We start from the raw sequence: 26,785 nt of genomic DNA, 5'->3' as shown, positions 1-26,785 counted from the left end.
CATATAAACAGGAGCCACCGTAGGTAGGATTGTACACTTGGGATCGCTAAGAAAACAGAATACATTTGACTGCAATCTGCAATCTACTGACATCTAGTGGTGAGATTTTACACAATGTAACTTTAAAATAAGATAATAATGAATTGCTGTTTCATTATGTTTATGACTCTGAAAAGTCATTATACATAATGAGAATATTTATTTTAGGTACTTTAGATATACTTTAGATATATATATATACTTATGTATATACTTTTATACAACTTGTCCTATATTAAACTATGTAAATAGTGCTGTTATTATTTGTACTAAAGAAAAAGCAGTAAATTGTGTCTTGTGTTTTGTAAACAGTTTTCTAAACTGATTTTATTTCTGATTAAATATTCTGGTTTCCCTATCACATCCAGCAGTGACATATCTGTAGTGCTTACAGCAGCACAGCCTGGGTTAACTTAACTATTAGCTTTTATATAAAAGGATTTCAAACTTAGATGAAATGTTCGTAATAAAAAAGAAGAATTCACCTCATCCATATGTGAAATTTGTTTTTCATATAACATTTGACCCACTGTTTTCTCTAAGAGAGCAGCTGAGTGTCTGGAGGGGAGAATATCTTCCACAAGGGGTAGCCACAATCACAATAATGAGAATCACAGTTCATTTCAGTTCCTGAGACATTTATTTATCATGTTTTTTCACACGCTGTCCATCAACATGTTGAGCTGCTCCTTCATCAGAAATAACAATTCTACTGAAATAACTTAAAGCAACAAAACTCTAACCTGCAAACAAAAACTCGAGACCTCTTAATGGGCATGAACTGGTACAAAATCAGACATGTGTATTCACACCATCACTTTTATAATTATGCACAACACTGAAACAACTGTGTAGGTTCTCAAAAGCATTCACCAAGTTTCTTCACTGCACTTTTTCACAAAACCATCAACTGTAAAGTAACCAGCAACACTTCAATCAAAATATGCCAAAAATCCAATTACATGTTGAGTAGATAATAACATATAATGCAGAAAACACAGACCGATTGGTGTAATAGTGTACTAATGTTTAAAAACACTGTTGCTATCAACAGGAGGAAAAAAGAAACCGAGAATATGAACACCTTCAGTATTGCAGCTATTTCTGTTTAATTACTCCTTTAGCATTGCAGTACTGTGCCCATATAGCACCAAATAAATACAAGAAATACACACCAATATCCATAAGAAAGCACTGGGGGTGGGGAACAGTCTATAAAGTCATTTAAAATATATCAACTAAATAAAACAAAGGAGTAAAAGTTTTCTTTTTCACTTGTATCCAGTGTTTAACAGTCACAGTTTTACAATTAAATCGTGTAAGCACACTTAAAAGAGGAAGGAAACAATACTGCTGCTCGTGTATTTACATCCAGCTTTATTTTTGTGTAGTGCTGTGGAAATCCCACATCTAAGTCCTATTAGAGGTAGTCATTATTAGAATGACAAAAATGGGTGTTTGCAGTGGACAATGTTTAGTCATGCAGAAGAACTGGGCGAAGTCTAAAGAATAAATTCACAAGACTGAAAAAATAAGCTGGTTTACATTATGAATGGTGTTGTTTCTTTAATAATGCTGTGTTTTCAAGCTTGAAAGTGAGATTATTTGATGGCTTTGAACTGCATTTCAAAAAAAATAAAATAAAAAAATCACAGGATGCTCCTAAACAACACGTGAACATTAGTTTCTGTCATCAAGCTGTCCCAGGACAGGCGTCACTGTGTCGTATTTCCCAGATAAGCTTTTGTATTTGAGGGAAAGATGTGAACCTCAAGCATTGGCTATCATGTTCTCCATCACTGCATCATGCTAATGCTTCTGTATGTTCATGCCGTTTCATGTGATTCCCTCGCCTTCACATTGTGGTCTCGCTGTTGAGATGATTGACTATGTCATTGTCCTGGCAAATGAGCTGATAGGGTTTCTCGTTCTCCTCGATTACAGAGTTGCGCACCTCGGCGTCCTGATTCTGCAGCTCTTTGCGGGAAAGGTGCTCCACAATGCCGGCCCCGAGGGAGTCACCGAGAACATTCGTGGTAGTACGCAAACGGTCCCTGGAGTCACGAGAGAGAGAGAATAAGTGAGAAAGACTAAAAAATGACTGCATATATAAGTGGAAGAAAATGGATGGATGGATGCTATGAAAACAGTTGCAGGCTCTCTTATCCATCACTCTGCATTATGCATCGATAACCTTTGTAGTTGTGGGACCTCTGGGCTCTCTGAAGCTTTACAATGACATTTAAGCTGGCACAATCCCAGACCAATCCCCATCAAGCTGACATTTAGTGGGAACTCACAGGAACCAATCCACAGCGATGATCAGCGTTATGTCCTCCGTGGGCAGTCCCACCGATGTCAATACAATCACCATGGTAACCAGGCCAGCCTGAGGAATGCCTGCTGCTCCGATGCTGGCAGCCGTTGCTGTGATACTGAGTGGGCGGTGGGAGGGATGGAGAGGCGAGTGAATGCATTTAATAAAAGGAAACAAACAAACAGCACATGTGCACTGCTGGTGGGTGTAGTAGAGTGTGATAAAAGCACACGAGGAATACTGTCTCTACCATATGTTCTTTAAAATGTATTACACATTTTTGTTTAATAATAGTAATAGCAGAAACACACTTTTAATATATGTTTACATGTTTATTAACCTCTCATTTCCCTATCTAGTAATAAAAAGTGTGATCAGAAAGAGGAGTAAGCTGGAGCAAATCCCTATCTCACGCGTTTACCTTGTTCTGTATTTGTGTATGTGTTGTATATAGGGGACAGCATGGAAGTGCCAGAAACTGCAGTTCCTTAAATGGACACTAGAGGTTTGATGCAAAATATTTCCATAGGCTACTATGTTAAAATGACCAACTTAGCAGCAGAATTAAGCATGTTTACACACATAGTCTATAGATTAGCACCTCCTTCGTAAACACCGTATGGATATTCTTGCATACCAGTTATAATTTTTAAAATTGTATTGAAGCTAAAATCTCAGCAATTTCAAGTGACTGAACTCGATCTAAAGACTTTATTTTCTCATTTTGCTGAGTGAACTTTGAGTATTTTATTTGTAATAGTGTGGCAGTTTACACACCGGAGCCCTGATTTGATCCCAGGGCAGACACAAAGCCCTTGGTGGGTTGCAGTAGGAAGGCCATCCTCAGTAAATATTTGCTAGTTTAAATATACAGAGCTGCCCGTTATGGCAACCTCTCGTGAAAAATGGAACAGCCAAAAGCAGTAGGAGGTATTTAAACCTACTGGCCACTTTATTAGATACACTTGTTCAATGGCTTTTAAAGCAAGTATCTAATCGGCCAGTCACATGGCAGCAACCCTGTGTGTTTAGGAATGTAGAAATGGTCTACAGCAGCAACACACCACACACACCTATGCCACCTCTGACAGCTAGGAGCAGGAAACTGTGGCTACAAGTTGTAGCACCAATGTTGGACAATAGAAGATTGGAAAAATGTTGCCTGGTCTGATCAGTCTTAGTTTCTGCTGTGACAGTCAGAGAGTAGAGAGAGCGATCATCTCTTTATGACCACAGGTTGCCCATCTTCTGGGAGGAAAGAGAGGGCTCAGCTGAGTACTAGCAAACCAAAGTACTGTTACCTGATGGTGAGAATCTGACCAAAGTTTAGCTCCATGCCATTGACTTGAGCAATAAAGATAGCTGCCACTGCCTCGTAGAGGGCGGTGCCATCCATGTTAATGGTGGCTCCAACGGGAAGGACAAAACGCGTCACTCGTTTATCCACGTGGTTGTTTTCTTCGAGGCAGCGGAAGGTGATGGGCAGGGTAGCAGAGCTTGAAGCAGACAGGATGAGACATGTTAGCATTACCATAAACACGAGCAGAGACTGGCCTTTAATGCTGCTAAACACAAAGGAAGTAATGCAGTGCTTCTTATGATGAGATTCAGAATGAATGAATAACAATGTTTGAATTATGCAGAAGCTAACCTGGAGGAGGTTCCCAGAGCAGTGATCAGTGCCTGCAGCAGGCCGCCAATGAAGCTGTAAGGATTCTTCCTGGTTACCAGGAAATAAAGCATTGGCAGGACAAAGAGGCCGTGGATGAGAAGACCCACGATGACCGACACAGTGTACATCCCAAGCTGACTGCCCACTTCTGCCAGATCCTTCATCTCCACAATCTTCCCAGCAATCAGAAACAGGATACCTACTGGAGCATACCTGCAAGTTTGGAAACATTGTTTTACTATAATGGTAATTTTATTGGGTTAGTTGCTTTTATAGACTAAAGGGAGAGTTTTCTTCAGTTAAGTCTACTCAGAATCTTCATATGGTGTGGATGCTGGGTTTTTACTAACCAGATGATGATGGCCACCAGCCTCATGATGGCTTCATTCAGGCAGTCAAAGAACTCTCTAAGAGCCTGGCCCTGCTGTTTCATGTTGCCAATGACCAGACCGAAGCACATGGAAAACACCACCAGACCCAGAGCGTTTACTCCGCTCGAGGAGCCAGACACAGGGACGACCTCCTCCACAGTCTCCTGTGGTTGAAAACGTTTTACACACAAATCAATACGCACTGTAGTTTTCTTTTTCATAGTGATTAAAGTATTGCACTTATACCTGAAGATGCTTGTAGACACCCACCTGTATGGTGTGCAGCACCGTGCTGAGGTTCATGCTCAAGGCAGAATCGGTCACATTGAGCGAGTCGGTGAGGTTCAGGGTTACGGTCACATTTCTGGTGTAAACAGTCTTCTTGTACACTGTTTTATACTGCAACAGACATGAAATGTTTTTAAGGTAGTTACATAGCAATACATGCAATGTAATAGAGATTAGGAAAATAAAACTATATGTTTATCAAATTTTTGTTGATCAAGATTTAGAGATAAAGGAGATTTTCTTTCTTTAAATGAAATGAAGTGTTCCATAATGAAGAAGATATGAACCATGGCTGGGATGAAAACAAAGGCTTACCTGCTTGAAACAGGCTTCTACCAGATTAGGAGGAAACATGTTCCTAGAATAGAAAAAAGCAAAGATCAAATGAGCCACATATACATAAATAAATATGCCTAAAACCTAAATTATTTTAATAACCAGCAGGGGGCGACTCCTGGGGTAGTCTATGGGAAAACAGCACTCAGTTGCTTCACTCTGACCTCAGTAAACACGTTCCTGCTAACTTTATGGGCTCAGTCCAAGTTTCAGGTCTCACTGAAAATAAGATTGAGTCATTTTTGTAAATCACTGTCATTCTAAAAGTCAGAAAGATGCTTGTGATGTGCTGTGGTTTCTCAGTTTCAAACAAACTTCACTAACTGATCGGTGACATCATGGTGGCTGTGCCCATCTTTTACACTGTCTCTGGCTAAGTATAGCTCTGCAGCCATTTAGCATCGTTCAGAACAAATAAGGGAAGCAATGGAAAGAGCCTGACTCCATCCAATTGTTATGTCTGCCATCCAAACATGTTAGGTTACAGCTTGTACCTTATAAAGACAGAGGTGTGAACACCATTGGGTGTTTTGGAAGTTATCCTGAGCTAAGTAATTTGATTACTGGCAGTAGCTTCATATAAAAAATAGTGGTATCAATCTATTAATCCATCTCTTAACATTCTTGTTAGACTGCTCTCGTAATATGAACTGCGACTGTCTGTGGAAACACTGTGTAACCTAACACATGAGTCAAGTTTCTGAGTCGTTACCTGATGAGATCCAGAAAAGCATCAGTAGCCTGAACAGGTTCGATATTCCCACCGTTGGCCACGGGGCTGTCCCTGTTCCCTTTCCCCGGCTGGATGATGACGACGATGACAATGCCGATAAACACAGCAATCAGCGTGGTCACCATGTAGTAGACCACTGCGTGCAAACCCATCTTACCAGATGCTTTACTGTCCAAGGAGGAAATGCCTGAGGCAGAGAACATTATTTTCTCAGTGGACTGATGAAAGTTTGAATTTGATGTTAAATTAATCATAGAAACAGCTTGCTGGTAAATACTGAAGACTACGATAGGATATCTGCTCTCTTTCCGGATCTAGACAGTACTGTGCTGAAGCAGTGTGGGAAAATAAAACATATTTGCTTTTAAGTGCTCATTAGAAGCTAACCTGTGATCAGACTGGAGACAATTAGAGGTAGCACCAGCATCTTCAGCATTCTCATTAGGAGCTCCCCAGGAAAGGAAAAGTACTTGATTTCCCTCAGGGACAGATTGTAGGGGCGTAGAGCAAAGCCCAGGATTATACCTGGCAAATAAATAAATTAACTAATAAATAAGCATCGAAATGCACAAATATAAAAGCACAAGCGGAAAAAAAACCTCCATTTGTTGTTCCTTTCCACTCACCCAGAGCCACGGCAGCGATGGTGAACAAAACGAACAAGTTCCTCTTCAGGAAACCCTTCACACTGGCCTTGCTGACGGAGCTCATCCTCTCCTTCATGCTGCTTGCTCTCCTCTCCATGGCCCTGCGTAAGCGCCTCCTCAGGTCTACTCTGTCTGGTAAGGGTGGTTTTTCTGTGTCCTCGTTTAGGAAAAGGCTGGCACTGGTGGGGGGCTTCTCGTTCATAATAAGCTCCAGCACCTGGTCCAGGAGGCAGGTCTCGTGTGAAACTAAGAAAAAAATAATAAAAATTATTTGGTAAGTGTGAAGTTTTTGTCACGTGTAGTTTCTGGAGGGACGGCACGCTTTAAGACATTCACAGAATATCCACACACATCGCATGTTGCTCAATTGCTCGGGGTGAAAAAAAAAATAGAAAACAGGATGAAACAGCTGCTGCTGTGTGAAACACTGAAGCACCTGTTTAGGATTACAAATCAAAACCTGACCTAGCTGTGGCACAGTAACTAAAAAGCCTGAACCATGTAACCTACCAGTGCCAACTGAGATGGAGAAGATTACCAAGCTGAAATAGTTTTATGAATACACAGTTTTCTTTTTTAGTGTTCAGAGAATAAACATCCCCTTTTTGTGTATAATTTGGTTCAGTTTAGTGGTAAAACAGTTGGTGGACAAAACATTAATTGGCCAGAGTTTGGATTAATCTGTTCTTCAGCATCTCACCTGCCACTTTGTTAGGTACACCTTCAACTTTAACTGTTCATTAATGCAAATAAACCAGTCGTATGGCAGCACCTCAAAGCATTTAGGCATGTGGAAATGGTCAAAGGGGCGTGATGAAATTCAAACTGAGCATCAGAATGGGGAAGAAATGGGAATCATGTGACTTCTGATGTGGCATTGTTGTTGGTGTCAGATAGGCAGAAACTGAGGTCTGCTGGGATTTTCCATCGCTAGAGTTTACAGAGAATGGTTTGAAAAAGAGAAAAAAAAAAGTTCTCTGGGTGAAAATACCATGTAGAGGTCAGAGGTCACAGGAGAATGTCCAGACTCGAGCCGATAGGATAGCAGAAATGACTCAAATAAGGACTCGTTATGCTCACATCGTTTTATTTTACTGTGCTCAACAATCACCAGATCTCAGTCAAACACAGCACCTTTGAAATATCGTGGAGCAGCAGAGTCGCATCACAGGTGTGCAGGGGCAAAATCTGCAGCAGCCGTGTGATGCTATCATGACAATATGAACCAAAATCTGCGAGAAATGTTTACAGCATCTTGTTAAATCTAAGGCACGAACAACTAACTAGCAAGGCATTCCTAACAAAAATATGTATGAGCACTTCAATATGACCTCATAGTGTACAATAGCTTGTTTACCTAATTTGTCAAAAAAACAATAAAGACACGTTCAAGAGCATGAACTCTAAAATACACACTGTCACTATGACAAAAAGCAGACTGCAAGCATAGTTCTGGTTTTGCAGTTACAAGCAAAGCTGGACTATGTGCTGGTTTAGTCTTGAACCGAGTAAGCAAACATGAGCCGTGTCTTTTTCAAGCCTTGCTTTGCAGTTTTTTCTATGCTTAAAGCTATAAAGTAGACTTCTTGATGCGTGTTCAATCATTCAGGTAATAAATCTCCAAAAGTTGATTCTGTTCATCTGGACGTAGCGCTTTGTGGGAGAAACGTTTCGTCACTCATCCAACTGACTGCAGGTTTCCCCAATCTTACAAACAGTACATTTGCATAATGACTGAAACCAGCCCAGTGAAGGAACGCTACGTCTAGATGAACAGAATCAACTTTTAGAGATATAAAATAGACTAAAACCTAACATGAATAACGAGCTTTTTCAGTCTTACCGTGTTTCCCTTCTCTCTCTCGGTGTGTGTGTAACACATGGACGCTGCTCGCACTTCCTCCTATCTAAGTAGGCTACATTGTTTCCTCTTAGCCAACCACTGCAAACAAACTTGAAGTCCCACAGAGCGGGTAATAAACAGGCAGTGTCCTCATCTGCTTATTCTTCACATCTACTATAATCACTGACCTCACACAAAAATCATTTTTTCATTCTTCCCCAGAGATAAACACTTTATTTTGAAAACCAAAAACCGAATCTACTCAAATCATTTTATAAGGTTTGCATCAATCTATACATAATCTACATGTAGTAAAAAAGAAAAAGTTAACCACGCAAAGAGATGGACGTCTTCTTAGTTCTCTCACAGCACGATTCAGACCTGCTGTCTATAAATGTCTGAACGAATGTGTAGCGCGGTCACAATGTTCTACTATCTGGAGGACTGGAGTGGACTGATAACCCCATTCTAGTGTGTAATGGATAAGAGTGGATGAAGCTGCCAGTTTCTACAGCGTCACACTAGAGTAGGAATGAAAACAAAATGTTCAGTCGTGAAGCTCAGTAAAGGCAAGACTAATGAAAAAGGAAGTCTCAAGGAAGGAAAGGCACTACAGCGAAGGGCTGAACATTAAGGCAGTTCACAGGTTATAATATAACAGCATTACTACATAAATCTTGTGATGAACACAATTAAATGATCAAAATGTTCCTTTCTGCCTCAATACAAGTCAAGCAGTGAGAGAGCGGTTTGATCGTAAGCTGCACCGCATGAGCTAATTTTGTCAGGCTGGAGCTGACCAGAAACTTTCAGCTGTGAGTCAGCTTAATGTTTCTTTTTTTAAAAACTTCTCTGTGCTTCATTAGTATTCACATGCAAAAACCTAATTCCCAAAATATCCAGATGCTGATCAGGCTGCAAATGAACAGAAAGACTGCAGAGTTTCTGTTTTAAATCCCTGTTTCATTCACAGTTTCAGTAAAAAAGCTGCAGTTCCAGCTGCCTTAATTTTTTTTTGACAAATAAACACTGAAACCTTAACTCAACAACCAGGAAATATACCATAATAAAAGGGGCATTGACCCCAGATAATCATCAGGCGTTTATTATAATGAAGAGATAATATTAAACTCTGAAATCCAAGTGAATACTGACTAACAATAAATCTGTCAAAACATGTGAACTCATGGTGGATATATGGCTGGCAAAAGTCAAGCAGCTTGTAATGCAGGACATAATTCATGAATACTAAACAGGAAACCCCCAGCATGTAAAAAAAAAATTTAAAATTAGTCCGTGTTCCAATGCTTTATTATTATTATCACTTATTATACAACACAGTCTCAATCTGTGGTAGTTTTTGAAATGCTCAAAACCTTTAATGCACTGATTGTCACCAAGCACAAAAGACGACGTTTTGGGTTAAAAATGCAGATTTTTCCACCTTTTTTAACGCTTTCTTGGTTGCCATGGTGAGGTCTCCCCACACTTTCTGCTTCTGACATGAAATACAATGCTTCCTAATTAAATATATTACTTACAACGTTACTCTCACTCACACAAAAAAGATGGAAATTCATGTCCATGAGCGCAAAACACAGTTTGCCTGGTTATATTACAGTTGTCATATTTTGTAAACTACATTGATACTATTCAAAACACTGATTAATTTATGCCGATGAAACACGACAGCTTTCTTTAAAATCAGACCAGGTGCAGGTCTTATTCTGTCGTGGTTACAATCCCAGCAATTTCTCTGTGAAATTGAGAAATAAAGGCAGGTATTTTTCTCGTGATCGCACAAAGTAGCGATTGGAAAAAGCCTTTAAGCTGTCTGACTACTCACCACTCATGTTTTAGACTTTGAGTCAAGCAGTCCAGTTAAAATCAGGTAACCGTCAGAGCTTCACCGCTGTGGACGAGAGGGTCAGGATGTCGCGTGTGTGAACCTCCGGAGGTGAGTGGAGAGTTTGTCTCAGCTCAGCTTTCATAACAAGACAGACATGAAAGACCTCTCATATGGCCTGACCTTCTCATACACACACACACACACACAGCCAATATTTTGTGGCGTGTGACAAATCAAAGTCAGACAAATATGCCTACATTCCTATTTCTAATCGTCAACACTCCACACAATAACCTTTCCATGTCAAACAGCATTCAGTAGAAAATGACACAGTGATGTACATGATAAATGTCCAGATCACAGCGATTCAAAGGGGACTATTGATTTTTCCCATGAAGGTTGAATTATTTCAAACTCTTCACAGCCCGAGACAATAAACTGTCAGTGTAGAACAACGTGTAGACAGGAAAGACAACAATAAAGAAGTTGAATCTTCTCTTTGACAGTAGCTGGATCCCCTTTTGCCTTCCGGACTGCTTTAATCCTTCGTGGCAGAGATTAAAGAAGATGCTGGAAGCATTTCTCTGAGATCTCCATATTGACATGATAGCATCACACAGCCGATGCCACCACATCCCAAAAGTGGTCTGTTGGACTGACTATGGAGGCCATTTGAGTACAGTGAAGTTCCCTTCTTATCTGTCGAGAGTCCCACCCAGTGTGGTCTTCAGCGGCTGTATTCCATCTGCTTCAGGGTTTAACGTGCTGCACATTCAAAGATGCTCATATGCACACCAACAACAAGCACCCCAGTTTTTTTCTCTGTAAACTTCATGGTTGTGAAGGAAAATCCCAGCAGATTATCAGTTTCTGAAATACTCAGACCAGCCTGTCAGGCACCAGCAACCATGACACTTTCAGAGTCACCTTTCTTTCCCATTGTGATGCTCAGTTTGAACATCAGCAGGTCGTCTTGACCATGTCTACATGCCCAAATGCACTGAGTTGCTGCCATGTGATCGGATGATTAGATATTTGCATTAATGAGCAGCTGAACAGGTGAACCTAATAAAGTGAGCAGCTAAGATAACAAACAAACAAACCCATCTGCACTGCATACGTCTTTGTTTACAGTTTTTCTCAGTCGCTTTGGTGCGTTTCTCAGAACACCATTAACATTTGCACAGCAGTTAGTGCATTTCCCAAAACAATTAGTGCAAACTGCAAAACCTAGTGGATAGCCTGCAAAAGCACGTCACATGCACAGAATTGATTATCCATACCTCAAAAGCAAGTATCCATGTCAATGAAACTGTCAGTGCCATCAAAATGAAAAGTCTTGACACCATCTTTATGAACAAGATAGTCAAATGGCATTGTCATGTTTCCACTATGACAGTTTATAATTTCAGTGTTTCCCATTGCAAAAACAATTGGTGACACCTGAAAATGCTGACGACAGCACTATGGCCTACCTGTACAGCCATCTGAAATGTGCAGTAAAGTCACTGTAGATGTTATGGGAGTCTTGGGAGTAACTGAGACACTGAATACGTACGTTTCACATTTCCATTGTGTAGAAGTGTTTGTAATCCTACAGAATTGTGCAAAAGAAAAATATGCTACAGTCACTTGTTCACTGTAGAATACATGTAAACATAAAATCACCAATTTGGTAGAGCCTCCTCATGAGTGACAGCTGTAATTCACCTGAGATCAATTGTTCAATTTCGGAGACATTTCCAGGAAAAATGATACAGAAAGGTATAGGATTTGCTTGACAGATGGCCAATATTTGGCATGTGATAACTAGTTCAACAATTTTGTGTGTGATGACTTAAGCATTGGATGTATGACTATTAGTTTTATTGGGAATGACTATTCAGCATCCATAGGTATGATTACTTTTGACTGACATGACATAAGCAAATGGAAATGTCAGAAAGCAGCAGGGAAATGTATGGAAGCAACTGATTCATGTCTAAAATCATTTGCAGTTTGTTCAGAGAGAGGAGAAATTGCTACTATGATGTGCACAAATGACTGAGTGTTGTGGAGGTTGAACTAATAGTTATGAGAATTTCAATTCTGATCTGAGAAACGCACCAAAGCGACTGAGAAAAACTGTAATACAATCTGCTTTCTCTATTACAGCAAACAAATTATGTTACCAGTCGAGAAAATACAACTTTAGTGCAAAAGTCTTTTGGATGCAAAGAAGCCAAAAGGTGGCAAACATGTACCAACCCTTCAGGAAACAGAAATATAGAGCTTCGTTTCCACTCCACTACATCTTTGTTTCCAAATTATTTGTTAAAAATAGAGAAAGGTGAGAATTAGTATAGCAGTATAGCAACAGGAGAAAATTCAATCCAATCAGACACACACATACATTCAGGCAAGAAATGTGTGAACAGTGGTCTATGTGTCCATAGATAGATAGATAGATAGATAGATAGATAGATAGATAGATAGATAGATAGATAGATAGATAGATAGATAGATAGATAGATAGATAGATAGATAGATAGATAGATAGATAGATAGATAGATAGATAGATAGATAGATAGATAGATAGATAGATAGATAGATATTTACCCTGTTTCTGTTTCTAGATGTGCTGAGCTGTCATAGATCCTTCCTGCTTTCAGTTGTCCTCCTTCAAGTCGCTGCAAGACACAAATTAAAACTTGACACAATCTTGCTACAACTTTGAATCTGACGGTTTTATCTATGATGCCTCCTGTAATTACAGATTAACTTGCTCCAAAAACGATTGGAAATAAACTCTCACACACCTCTTTCTGTCCAAGACGTTCCTCACACAGTCATGTAGATGCTTTCCTCTCCACCAAGCAGTTGATAATGAACAAGTGTCGCCCACCCACTGTACCCCCCCCCTCCCCCTTTCATCTTTACTGTTAACTCCTGTTTTACTGTGTGTCGGTTTCTGTTTGTGCGTGAAGCCTCCAGCCAAGCTGAGCACCTGGGAGGTCTGCGTGGGAGGAGGAGGTTAAGGACTCTTCGGGAGAGAAAAATAACGATGAAGATAAGCCGCCTGCTGCCCATTCACGAGCACCAAAACTGTGCGAAATGCTTCATCGCAAATCAGCTATCTCGGTGGGTTTCATGATCACGTCACATGCCCTGGTGGATAACCGGTTTATGTGTGTAAAACAGCACAACAGATCCACAATAAATCTCACGTGTAACTACACGGCACTTATTGCTATGACAACATGCATGTGCTAGTTAGACTCTGGGGGGCTCGTGTATGCCTAACCCCGATGCCATCCAGCTGACCGGCTTTTTACTCGCACTCCCACGCATCATATCCACGTTCACAAACGATGGATTAATATGCATGAGCACATACAGTGGGGAGAAAAGTAGCTTTAACATGCAGTCATATAATATACACAACTGTGTGGCACGAACAAAGAAACAACAAGCCAACAAACTGCGCAGGATTTGGAGACGAGTTGAAACATTTTCTATTTGTTTCTTTACTCGTTTTATTGTTATAAAATAACAATAAAACGCCTCTTTCTTGGTCAAGTCACTGTCGAAAAGGAGACTTTAATCTCAACGAGATAAATAGAGGATAATTAAAAATACATAATTAGATAAATAAAAGCCATTGAAAAAAGCCATTAAACATAACAGTGGATGAACTTTTATTTTTCAGAGTGAAACTATTCAACAAACAGAATCAAGATGTTGTAGAGGTGTTTTAATTTAATTTTATTGGGCACCACCAAATGTGACTGCTGAGACTGGAGACTTTGGAAGCTGTTCTGGAGCTTTTAATTGACAGTTTGGTTAAGTTTGATGTTCAGAGACAAGAAGACTAGAAATTTAAAACTTATTAAAACTTTTGCTATGTTGAGTTTTTGTCAACTGTTCCAGAAAGATTTAAGAAAGATTAGAGATAAAGAACAGTCTCAATCTTCACACCACGGACAAAAGGCAGCTCTAGAACCAACTTCTTCTCCTTCTTCTTCTTCAATTTTGATTCCTTTATGATTTTTGCTTATTATGTTTTATTGTAAAATGCATGTTATTGTAATCTAGCATTGTCAGAAGCTAAATAGAACAGCTAAATAGACAGGACTGTACATAGGACAGGACATTCCTGTGAAAAAACTAAACATACCCTGACTGCTTACATGGGAATTAAAAGGGTAAATACTTCTAATCAAATGCATGCAGTGAACTTTACCATCCTTCATGAATACTGAAGTTTGGGGGTTTTATTGTGTCTGTGTTAATGCCACAATCTTCCCAGGAGTAGAAATCACAGCAAGTTCACCCCAAAATCAGACCACGCAGTGCTAAAATAAATGGAAAAAAAACAAAAGTTACCATACTAAATGTTAATCTTCATGACAGTACAGTTAAAGAAAGACTGAACAAAATCAGTCTTTAGAAAGCTTGTCAGGTGAAAGCCTCCTCTCTCTAAAAAGAACATGGCAGCATAGCTTAGCTCTGCAAAGTTATATCTGAAAGAACCACAAGGCTCCTGGAACTGTGACCTTTCCACAGATTAAACTGAAGCAGACATGTTTGGCTATAATTCACAGTCTGACAAAAGCAAAACACAACATATCAGCACAAACACCTTTTACCAGCTGTTAAGCACTTTTGGTGGATGGATTTTGTGAAAAACAAAAGATTCAACATGCTGCAACGGCCCAGTCAAAGTCCAGACCTTAACTAAGTGCTGTGAACTGCAACATTATAAAGAAGAATAAAAAAGAATGGGTCAAAACTCCTTACAGTGTTGGTTTCACAAGCTGTTGAATCATGGATGTATTTAGATTGTCACAGGACTGCACAGAGTCCTTTGGAAACTTTCTTTTTTACATGACTGTATATAGAATTCAGCTTTAAATATATATTTAAATATTTTAATTTTAAATTTAGGAGCATCATTCCTAAACTGATGAACTGTCACAGAATGGTAAGCTCTGTAACATTTCATTTTTGAGAGACTCTTTAGGATTCTCCTTTATTGTCAATGTCTCCAACATTCAGCTTTCAATTCAGCCTTATTTATGTTGCGCAACATTTCAGACTGAAAGGTAAATCTTTACAATGTTCTAAAGAGAAACCCAACAATATCCTCGGATCACCAAACCCCCCTCCCTTTTAACAGGAAGACATCTCTGGCAGATCCAGGCTCAGGGAGGTTGACCATCTGCTTTGATCAGTTGGGGTGAGTGGAAAGCGAAGACAAAAGAGAGATGATAAACAATTTAGTTTTTAATGGCGGTAGCAGCAGATCAGTAACGTGCAGCACTTGAGCTAGAAAAAAAATGCAGAAAGAGTGAAAACACAGAAGGTTACAGAAATAGTGCAACATACTAATAAATGCATGGTGGATGAGAGAGGAAAGCAGAGAAGATGCACAATATAGCATCTACCCCAGCATTTTGAGCCTATATCACTGAACAACAGATCCAACCTTAAATATAAGATTTATAAAAAGGACTTTAGGCCTAATTTTTTAAGTAGACGTGGTGTCTGAGTCCAAACCGGGAGCTGATTCTACAGAACAGGGTCCTGAAAGTTGAAGGCTCTACCTCCTACTATACTTTTTAGAACTCCAAGAACCACGGGGATATTATGAGTCCCACAGGCAGCCAGTGATAAGTGGCTAACAATTAGATATAAATATGGTTTTGTCAGGTAGTAGAGCTATTAAACAGCCTCGCAATAAGGAATTACAACAGTCCAGCCTAGGATCGGGATACCTCTGTAGGCTTCCTTCAAGTTCCAATCTGGCGTATGACCACAGTGATAGGAGCAGTCCGCATTACCATGGCAACCCAATTATCCTGCCATAACGTGGGAGGCATGGATCATGTATGATCCATGTTTAGATAGTGTAATTATTCACCCGCTTGCAGGAAGAAACATTTGTCTTAGTGTTATTTTTCAGCAGCAAGAAGCTGCATTCTTACTCATGTCATTATAGGTGGTTCGTTTAACTACTGCTGACTGGTAAATGCTGATTAAATAATCACACTGGAATCAAATTAGGGGCTCGCTGTTACCCACTTAATAGCTGTCCATTAGTTACCTAGCAACACACAAGGTATTAATGTTGCGGTATTAGGGAAAGCCAACCTAGATAGCGAGTCTGAGCTTTAGCTGGTGTTTGCACAATCGCATTCTTGTCTCACAACATGGTGCAATAGTATTATGAAGCCCAGGTAAGTGGAATGGAGCATGCTTCCTCTGTCCTGATAAACATAACAAGCGCACACACACGGCTCGCTCATAAATTATTTCTCAAAGGGGGGATTTTAGCTAAGCGGTGCCCTAAATCGACCCTCTCCCATTATGTGTCCAGATGTTATTTTAAGACTTTAAACATTACACAGCACATTCAGTTCAGGTGTTTGGTCCTCAGAGCACAAATAATTCACTGGCAGTGCATTACACAACACCAAAAACAGCTTTTCCAAAACAATTTAAAATCACAGTAGCCCTGATCTATTCGAAATTAATAAAATACAAATAAAAACAACATTTCCTTTTTTTTAAATTTTCCCCTTAAATAGCTTTAATATTTCACCTTAAAATCTAGAAGTACTGGTGCGAATGTTTACTTTTTATTGCCCTGGAACATAAGTGTACCCCAAAAAAGGGTTTACAATTATGTAGCTTGCAGGCAGAGAAATGCACTTCCAGTGTTATTTTGAACACATTTGTCACTGCGCAAAGTGGAAAATGAAATATTAGAGGCATATGCAGTTATAGCAACACAATGGAAAGGTTCCTTTCTATGAATTATCTGAGACCTCTGTTCAAAGGTATGCTTTGAATAGCTGATAGCGGACACATTTAAGAGATAAAAGAAGAGGTCACTATCAAAAAGCCTTGCTAAACACGGAAAGGTCAGGGAATAGATTCTTTGCTTTGAAATGTCAGCTGATTACTCTTTAACTGGCATGACGAAGCTATCTGAAGGTCCTGCAACATAAAAAAGAGGGGTAAAGTAATCAGTTACTGTATGTCTGTTATTCGCAGATTTTAGCACGTTTCACACATGCGGTCCTTTCTATTAACATGACATTATCTGAATCTGTTGGTTTCGTGTTCGAGCACCCTGACAACGTTTGGATCAGACCCAATGACATTAACATATCAAGATAGTACAACTCTAAACAGCGTTCAGTCGGCCATTGTTGAAAAAGCAGAACTCCTTTTATATCTGACAAACATTCCCTTTTCAAATGTTCTACAATGAAACAAACAACAAAAATACCAAAACAAACTTTGTAAACTGCCAGATGAGCACAAAGTCTTTAGCAAAATGTTTGAAACATAAAATTTTGCAGGCTAAACTTTTATAAAAATACCGCTATACTGACATTTTCTGAAGCAGTGGTTTCCAACAGAGCAGTTCGTCAAAAACTCTTAGAGAATCTAAGATGACATGAATTTAAAATACTGGGAGGCCCACATGTGCCTGTAAATCGACTCTACAGTACAGTATGAAACAATAAATGACCAGCAGCATGTTTGTTTGGTTTTTTTTTACAGTTATACAGGTATTTTATTTGAGCAAACCATTTATTTTACAAACTTGATTATTGCTTGTATAATATTGTAAAAAGTTTAATATTTTATAAGCAACTTACATATGGAAAAAAAAAAAAAAATTAAGTTCACCCAAAAGTAAAAGAAATGTAGCAGAATATCGGTTTCAGTACGAAAAGGTTTCATAGCAAACATACTTATTAGAAGTAAACCAGTCATCTCCAGTGTCATTTATTACATGTTGCAGGAAAGATGCACTAATGAGATCATACCACACTGGTAAATTGGAAATGAATTATTAAAACTTAGTGTTAATACATTTAAGGCTGCTGTGCACATTTTCAAGTTAACAAACAACATTCACTCCTTCTTGGCTGATTTACAGTTTCAAACTGGACTTTTGTTCAGTGACAAGAAACAAAACTATTTAAACCTCGAAACAGTCTCAGTGGAGCTAACTGCTGAATATCATCTCCTCCAGGAAAAACAAACAAACAAACAAAAAAGCATCGTTCTCTTTCTGAAGCCGATAAAAGGTAACTGGAAGCAAATATGCCGAAAATGAGAAAGCTGATTTGACAAGCGTGCATCCAGAAACATCCAACATGTGAAGTAATGTTCATATGAAACACCTTTACTGTAATTCTGGCTGTGTAGTTACTTTAACAGATGAGAGGATGTTACACTGAATGCAACTTGAAAAATGTGATGCATCAGTAGAATTATCATTAGGAAAAAAAAACACATTGGAAATTGGCTCTATTGACATTTTTTGCATAGATTTTATACAATACACTGTACCATTATTTAAAGAAAAAGAAAACTGGAAATACTAAATTACAAAAACTTTGATTTTACTTTGGCATTTGTTGCTGTGTTAGTGGCAGAAAAATATTGGTTCTTTAACTGAGATGAATAAACAACAGTGAATTTTTCTGGGTGTATCCAGTGTGTCCAGTTTAACTTTGGTCAGCTGCTGGAAAACAAATTAAACTCGGATTGTTCCCAAATAACCTTGTGGACAAATTACAAATTACTTAACAAATAAATTCTAAATGTGTGAATGACTTAACACTCCTTGCAGAAGAACCGGTCTATAAAATGTTCTCCAAATGCTAATTTAAATTGCTTTAAGTACAAATGAAGATGATAATCGCTACAAATATCTCAAATGCTGTTATTCAAGCAGCGTCATTTCACATAATTTACTGAGATCAGTTATAATTGGATATGCCACAAATGAGAGAAAAAAACAAAACAGATAACAGTCTCATTTTCTACAGACTGATCTGAATGAACAAACTGATCTGTCTCAGTTTGTTTACTTATCTATTTTTGCATTACTGGAGTATAAAGGCCACGGTGCAACTATTTGGGGTAGTATGTGTTCTCCAAGTGAGTCTTCATTCCTTGGCTATGGCATTAGTCTGTGTAAAAGTAGAGCCACCACACTAGTGTTTGGGATAAGAGCACTTAGAGTGTTTGACAGCCTCCTCAAGCGACTTCCTGGTTACTAGCAGTCGTACCACATCCTCTCTCTTCTTTGTTAGTTTTTTACGAGCCTGATCATGAGTCACCATGGTCATGTCCCAACCGTTCACCTGGAAAGAAGGAAGGAACTTAGTTTGAAATAAAAAGAATCAAATACCAAAAGTAAAAGTCATCACAGCACTGCTCCTGAGGTACACAGTGCCATCTTGTGGATCAACTATTCCAAAAGAAAAACTTCATTTCACTAAATACCTGCATTATTTTGTCTCCCATCTTCAAGCCGGCCAAGTCTGCTGGGCCTTTAGGTGATATCCTGGTCACATAAATGCCCTGTGAAAACAAAGAACTCATCATTTCATTTTTTTGCCACAATTGGAGAGCAGGTCTGGTTTAAAATGGGTAGTCCAAAATAATACAGAATATCCCTGAAGGCCTTTGCCTTCAATACTGCCAGTCTGGCAGTACAGGAGGAGGATCCCAGGGGGAAAGCATCAAGTGCTTAAAGTGTAAAGGATACACTAGCATAAGAAATTATTTTTGTCCCATTAAAGTAAAACTAGGATTAAAATAAAGAGAAAAATGGACAGAGGCCTGATCTGTTGTTAATTTAAGGGCACAGAGGACATCTCTCACAACAAAGTTCCTGTAATGCTCAAAAATATGTTAATAAAGGAAACAGTAAAAGTGTAGAAGCCAGTATCTAAGTCTTATTCCTCTCTAACAAATCAGCTGGTACATTTCTGTGCAGTCAGCATGACTTAATGTAAACCTGAAGTCTTCCTCTCTGTAGCTCTGCTGAGTTTGTTTAGTCACCACCCGAGGCCATGAGTAACGTGTTCAGGCCTTTAGTTAACCAAAACGATAAGTACTTTGTGGATACTTGTACCACTAGGCTTTAGCGCAATTGCAACTTGTGGGTGGATATTCAGCGTCTTGCCAAATTAAGAATAAAATCCACATAACCAAAACGAGTGACCCGAAGACAGAGCACCTCATCATCTTAAACTTTGATCACATTTATACTAAAATCCACCGCTGTATATGTATAACCATGACAGAAAACATGGAAAATATATAATTTCACTTTTGATAGGGTCATTTGTGGGTTTATTCCTTTCGGCTACATCACTATTGTCTACAAATATTCTATTAAGAACAAAGGGAGAGAATCAAGATGAAAAAACTGCACGTAAAGAGATGATAGCTGCAGATAAACTCACTTTGTCAGACTTGTCCTCAGAGAAGGGATTCTGCCCGGGGTCCTGGTCTATCCCTCCTCCGATGCTGAAGCCAAGGATGAGATTCTCTCCTTGCCGCAGCTTCTGAATCTCAACTCGTTCCTGTTTAACAAAAGAAAACAAATTTAAAAACATTAAATACTGTTGAGGAAAATATTGGGTAGGCTTATCACCAAGCTTTCTCGCGTGCTGCTCAGTCACGTTTGCTGAAATGTTCTTGTTTCCATCACTGCTAATGTTAATACGATAAACTCCAGTTAAATTAGGTTGACAGGACCACGGAAAGAACGCAATTGCTTCCCTTCACATTTCACTACGATCGGATAAAAACTCTTCACTATGAAGGTAGAAAAACGAAACACTTCCATACCCATAAATAATCAGTGTTGGGCAAGTTATTTTGAAAAATTAATTAATTATAGTTACTTGTTACTTCTTCAAAAAAATTAACCGAGTTAATAACTGAGTTACAAGATTCTAAAAGTAATTAATTACTTGAAAAGTAACTATTGCGTTACTTGTTGTTTAACCCTCTGGGGTCCAGGCTATAATTGGCCATTTTGACTACTTTTGATGTTTCCTGGTTTAGCTTTCGTCCGTCAGATACACAACAAAGCACTATTTTTGGTAGAGCATGCTAGCGGGCCGTCGTTATTACCGTGTTGTTTGGAAAATATGGCACTTAAAATCAATCCTTTGATTTTTCTGAAAATCGACAGTGCCCCTTATAATCCCGTGTGTCTTACTGTATGAACTCTGGTTGTGTTTACTGACCTCGAAATGATTTTATGTACACGGCGCTCGAAAATCTGTCAAATGTTTTAGTACGACTTTGCTAAGCTACGAAGCCGCACCGCTTGATGGATTGTCGGAGCATTACGGCTATTGTTGGCAGGCGCCTCGCGGAGTGATACGTACTGTGCTTCAACATAATATTACCGTATTGTGTGTGTGTGTGTGTATAACCTCTTTTTAAGTTTTGTGGATATTATACATGGTTATGCTGAGGATATGTCGGCCAGTTTCCACTGGAAACGCCTTTTGGTTAAACTGTCAGCAAGGAATTTGCATTGTTACATTTTTATATAACTTTAATGCACATAAAAAAACAACAAAAAAAACCAGCTGCTTCTTTAAGTGAAAATACATTATTAGTTTAAAAAAACCCATCAAAGTTGTGGAGTTGTAAAGTATTTTGTCTAGTGTCAATTATATCGTCAGTTATATCGTTATCGCAAATTTTCAAATGTATATCGTGATAAATATTTTTGGTCATATCGCCCTGCTCTACTCCCAACTGACATACACATCGCAGTAATTACAGAAAGATGGACAACTTATCTTCCCGTCAGGTAGTGAAGCACCGACTTATCACCACAGACTCATTTTCTAGATTTCAGTGCAGGCAAACGATGGATCTCAGAGGCTGTTTTTTCTTAACTCGAGTCCAGACAGACGGGCCCTACCCTTGACACTGACAAGCAGCTGCAGTTTCACTACATCGCAGAGACAGATGACTCAGAGAGACTCTTCAAAACACAAAGACTGGCTCTGTGTGCGCGACAGTGAATAATCAGACAGCCTCTCAGTAGTGTGGCTGATCCAAAGTCTGACAATGACTTGAGCTGCTTTTCTCAATGTGCCGGATTCACACAGTCTGCGTAATCACAAGGACCCTACAGGCAGACTTAAAAGTCAGCATGTGTATGCTACAGTATTTTTGACGTGTTCATGCTGTTGGCAAACCGATATACTCCATCACAGTGAGAAGTCTTTCTTTATATGCTAACAATGGGCAATTTCAGCTTGTTGCTAGGTGGTTGCTAGGGATGTATAATTTTATAGACATGAATTGAAAATCACACAACATTTTTAATAGCTGTTATTTGTGCATTAAAAGGCGTACACCAGTCTATTATGACTCCTCATAACATCTGATATAGATTAGAGCTTTCAGGGGGCTGAGGTGTACCTGCACGCCAACACAGGTGATTTAGTTGTTCGAGACTTGATGAAAAAAAAAAAACAAACATCTAGTAAGTTTGTGTATTACAGTAAACCTGCTTCAAAGGTATTTTTGTGTAGACCTGTGACATAATACTTATATGTACTGTATAAATTTTATTTCAAATTATGTAACTCTAACAGCTAAAGCAAGAAAAATACATTCCCACCTTTCGAATCCACTGACTTTTTAATGCATAATAAATGTAATATATTTACTGAATTCATGCGAATGATGTTGTGCTGTAAAAACTTTTCAAGTTACAAATTCTCAAAGTTAAAAAAGTAGGTCAAAATTTTGCAATTTAAAATTTGCCACATTTCTTTCCGGCATTTTTGATTCCTCATAACTTTATAAGTGCAAGAAGGAGCCACAAGAAACTTCCAGGCAGAAACAAATTTGACATTACCTGTAAAAATTTATTCAAGTTACATATTTTAACATTTTCTTAGCTGAATTATCAGGGGGAAAAGCTCAAACATGGAGTGTCTGTTATGCTGCCGTTATGTTAAATTGGTCATGCAGTTTTACTATTGGTCCTATGATATATCAAAAACAAAAACATTATTCTGAAAATAAAACAAACTTTTGGATTTATGTCTTTAGGTTTTGGCCCCTGGAGAGGGGGGGTGTGTGTGTGTGTGTGTGTGTGTGTGTGTGTGTGTGGTACAATGTTATGCAACTACCTCCTGTATGAGAGAATTCATGACTCAAAAAATGTCTGAAAAGTTAACGGGAATTTAAACACACCCACACGTCCTTTGAGGGCATTTCTTCACTACCAGACACACTGGACCCACTATAGTTCGCTTACCGTCCAAATCGTTCCACAGACGATGCCATCTCTCATCTCCTCCACACATCAGGGGGAAGGGGGGAATTATGTTAAAATGCTCTTCATAGACTGCAGCTCTGCATTTAATACCATAATTCCCTCCACACTCACCACCAAGCTGGAGCATCTGGGACTCAGCTCATCTATGTGTCAGTGGATCTCCAACTTCCTAACTGGCAGACCACAGGCAGTAAGGATGGGCGGACATGTCTCAGCCTCCACCACTCTCAGCACTGGAGCCCCCCAGGGGTGTGTTCTGAGCCCCCTGCTGTACTCTTTGTACACATATGACTGTGTGGCCACTACCAGCTCCACCGCCATCATCAAGTTTGCTGACGACACCGTCGTGGTGGGCCTGATCTCTGATAACAACGAGACGGCCTACGTGAAGGAGATTAGGAATCTGGAGAACTGGTGCCAGAGGAACAACCTCCTTCTAAACGTCAGTAAGACAAAGGAGCTGATAGTGGACTTCAGCACTAAGCAGGAGAGGAACTACCAGACCCCCGTCATCAACGAGTGCCCAGTGGAGAGAGTGGACAGCTTCAAATACCTCGGAGTTCACATCACGCAGGACCTGTCATGGTCCTGTCACATCAACACCGTGGTGAAAAAGGCCCGACAGCGTCTCTACCACCTCAGACGCTTGAGAGACTTCCAACTGCCCTCCAAGGTGCTCAGGAACTTTTACTCGTGCACCATAGAGAGCATCCTGGCGGGAAACATCTTAACCTGGTTCGGGAACAGCACCATGCAGGACAGACGAGCTCTACAGAGGGTTGTGCGGTCAGCTGAGCGCACCATCCGCTCCGAGCTCCCTGACCTGCACTCAATCTACAGCAGGCGGTGCTGGACCAAGGCCAGGAAGATGGTGAAGGACCTCAGCCATCCCAACAACAGACTGTTCTCTCTGTTGAGGTCAGGAAAGCGATTCCGCTCCCTGAAGACCAACACAGAGAGACTGAGGAGGAGCTTCTTCCCGCAGGCGATACGGTCTCTCAATCACACCACCACACAGTACTGACCCACACATACAGTTCTTACACACACACTGGACTTTCTGGACTTTGGTTTTGCACAACACTGGTCACTATATTCTTCATTTCCGGTTAATACTTGTACAGCTGCTGTTATTGTGTATATATTTATTTATATTTAGATTTCTTCATACATTCTTATATAGTTCTATATTGTGTATTTTGTTGTACAGTTATTTTATTTTCAACTTTAATTTATATATTTTATCTTATTCTTCCCAGTTAAATTTACCCTTCATTCTAATTTGTGTTGTACAGTTATTTCATTTTTAACCTTAATTTATATTTTATTCCTTCCTAGTTAAATTTACCCTTTTTAATTTTTCATATTTATTTCCTATCTTATTCATAGCCTTTCCTTTTTTGTTTTCTTTAGGTCACGAGCAGTTGTCCAAGCATTTCACTACATATCATACTGTGTATGACTGTGTACGTGACAAATAAAATTTGAATTTGATTTGAACAAAAAACAATGATAGTAGAGTAGCGCAATTATTGCGTAAGTCAGGACTTCTATCTTATAGTATTTCATTATAGGAGGTGGCTTGATCTGAAGTGTGTGTCAACCAGCAGGGGCACAACTGAGTGATCATTAAAAAAATATTATATTAAAGAATTAAAAATGTATTTTAGAAGACATTACAGAAACTGATTCTTACACACAACTGACTAGACTATGATTGGGATAAACAACCTCCCTGCCCGTGCACACTCTCTGATGCTAGGGGACACAGGCAACAAGGTGGATGTATTGGGTGGGCATGGATCCACCCTCATCCAATCCCCACAAATCACTGACTGCTGTTTTATTTGATCAGGACAAATTAAACGCAATGCCTCTTTTACGTCAATATTTCAGTCTATTTATACAAAAGGGACTCTGGGGGGGACAAATGTTGAGCTGCAAAGGTCAAATAAAAGCAAAATAAGATCGAACAACAGTGATTTATGAAAATATATAAAGTTAAACAAAGATTTGACTCTGAAAAACTTGACTTATCAGTTAGCTCAAATCACAGCAATTGCTCAGATTTCCTAGTATTGATAATTTAGTGCTTGTCACACACTCTGCTCTACAACACAGGCCTGCTAAAATCCCAGCTGTCCATCTCCAGCTAGATCTTCAGCTTTGGAGAAGACCAGGAAGCCTGATTTACAAAGGTGGCGACGCCCATTTTCATTAACAGCAGTTTTCTGACGATAAACTCAGTTGTCTTTTAATTAACGGTCAACTTCATGTCACCCTTTGTGTCCCGCGTTAGTGCCCACTTCTTTGCTGCAGTGATTTAATGAGTTATTCGGTTAAATTTAACATTACTGGGTACATAAAGTGCTCATATCTGTTCAGCTGCTCTCACTCAACTGCTTTTAGCTAAACAAAGAAAGTCGCTCTGCTGTTAGCAAAAACTCCAGTTAGCTGGTTAGCGCGTGTAGTTACCCAACATTAGTTAATTCAGAGTTTGCACCGAAACGGTTTGGTGCTAAAGTCGGGTGAGAAGCTGAACAATAGAGTGCGGTTAAATGTGGAGAGCCACAGCCCTCAAACTTACCACAACAGCAGTCACCGGCTGACCTGGGACGAAAGACATACTCTCGCTGAGATTTTTGGCTTATATAGAGAAGAAACTTTCCGCTTCTGCTGTTTTAAAAACTAAAGACACGTCGATTCAGATAGCGGGACTACTTCCTAGATCCTTACATGAAACAGCGCAGGAAGATCCCGAGCTGGAATCCAAAGGCTTTAGGGATGATGTCACGTCGCCCCCAGGCGTTCGGGTTTGCGTGTTTTGTCTCACCTTTGTAGCCAGGGAGGGCGGTGTTTAAATGCTGGCAGTCGTCCCGTTGTGACTCTAAACAGAAATGAAAACAAATCGAACTCATTAAGGGGTTTTTGCTCCTCCTTTGCTCAGGCGAACACCGACAGCTGTTTTCCTTATATCGAGTTGGCTAACAGCGACATCTCGGTCGATTCTGTTTTCTTGATCGCACTTAGTCGACAGGATATTCGAAAATTAATTATACTTTGATCATGGATTTTGTACGACTTTACTTTACTTTACTTTTCACTTTATTTTTGCGCTCAATCACATAGATGACAATTTCCTCTAGAAAACAATATAACAAAAAATATTTAGAAAAACCCTCCTTATCGAGGCAAAACCCCCCAACGATTTTTATAAATATTTATGAGTGTTATATAGATGTTGATATTTGAGATTTATTGCTTTTGTTAAGCTGATTTTTTTTCTCTTACACAAGCTCATAATAATCATATAATAGCTACAGCACTCATACAGTAGCTGGTGAGTATATACGTGTTTAAAATAGTCTCAGCTATTAGTAACTGTTTCCTTCTGATTTAAAGTAATAAAGTAAAACACGAAAATAGTAACCATTTAAAGCCAGACACCTTGACGCTGTTGTACTACTCATTGTGCAAGCATCCTGTGTCTTTTGCTGCCACTAGATGGTAGTCCGTAATGATACAAGACTTTTCTGTCAGTACAGTGTGGAGGGATGAATAAAGCATGA

General features: G+C 39.3%; 2 protein-coding genes across 4 annotated transcripts; both read right to left on the bottom strand.

The window, feature by feature from the left end:
* Positions 1-672: 672 nt before the first annotated feature.
* On the bottom strand, positions 673-12,992 carry slc1a6 (solute carrier family 1 member 6). 3 transcript variants are annotated; one of them, XM_085398465.1, is made up of 12 exons: positions 12,895-12,992; positions 12,695-12,765; positions 6,383-6,649; positions 6,144-6,281; positions 5,736-5,943; positions 5,003-5,045; positions 4,670-4,798; positions 4,379-4,563; positions 4,008-4,241; positions 3,658-3,852; positions 2,340-2,474; positions 673-2,093 (listed from the first exon to the last, which is right to left on the bottom strand). In XM_085398465.1, the coding sequence occupies exons 3-12, from the start codon at positions 6,603-6,605 to the stop codon at positions 1,895-1,897; spliced, it is 1,689 nt and encodes a 562-aa protein (XP_085254591.1). In that variant the 5' UTR covers positions 6,606-6,649; positions 12,695-12,765; positions 12,895-12,992; the 3' UTR covers positions 673-1,894. The 3 variants fall into 3 exon arrangements, with proteins under 3 accessions (XP_085254591.1, XP_085254590.1, XP_085254592.1); XM_085398464.1 differs by lacking the exons at positions 12,695-12,765; positions 12,895-12,992 and adding an exon at positions 10,093-10,219; XM_085398466.1 differs by lacking the exons at positions 12,695-12,765; positions 12,895-12,992 and adding an exon at positions 8,247-8,736.
* Positions 12,993-17,751: 4,759 nt separating this feature from the next.
* On the bottom strand, positions 17,752-25,999 carry tax1bp3 (Tax1 (human T-cell leukemia virus type I) binding protein 3). The gene is made up of 4 exons (XM_085398640.1): positions 25,804-25,999; positions 20,359-20,478; positions 19,391-19,468; positions 17,752-19,248 (listed from the first exon to the last, which is right to left on the bottom strand). Exons 1-4 carry the CDS (start codon positions 25,840-25,842, stop codon positions 19,099-19,101), a joined length of 387 nt encoding a protein of 128 aa, XP_085254766.1. The 5' UTR covers positions 25,843-25,999; the 3' UTR covers positions 17,752-19,098.
* Between the last annotated feature and the right edge of the window lie 786 nt (positions 26,000-26,785).

Source organism: Rhamphochromis longiceps, linkage group LG23 (assembly GCF_057381845.1).
Source record: "Rhamphochromis longiceps isolate RC_006_pf linkage group LG23, R_longiceps_female_GT1.1, whole genome shotgun sequence".
In the NCBI taxonomy this organism is placed as follows: Eukaryota; Metazoa; Chordata; class Actinopteri; order Cichliformes; family Cichlidae; genus Rhamphochromis; species Rhamphochromis longiceps.
This window is presented reverse-complemented; position numbering and strand designations above follow the sequence as displayed.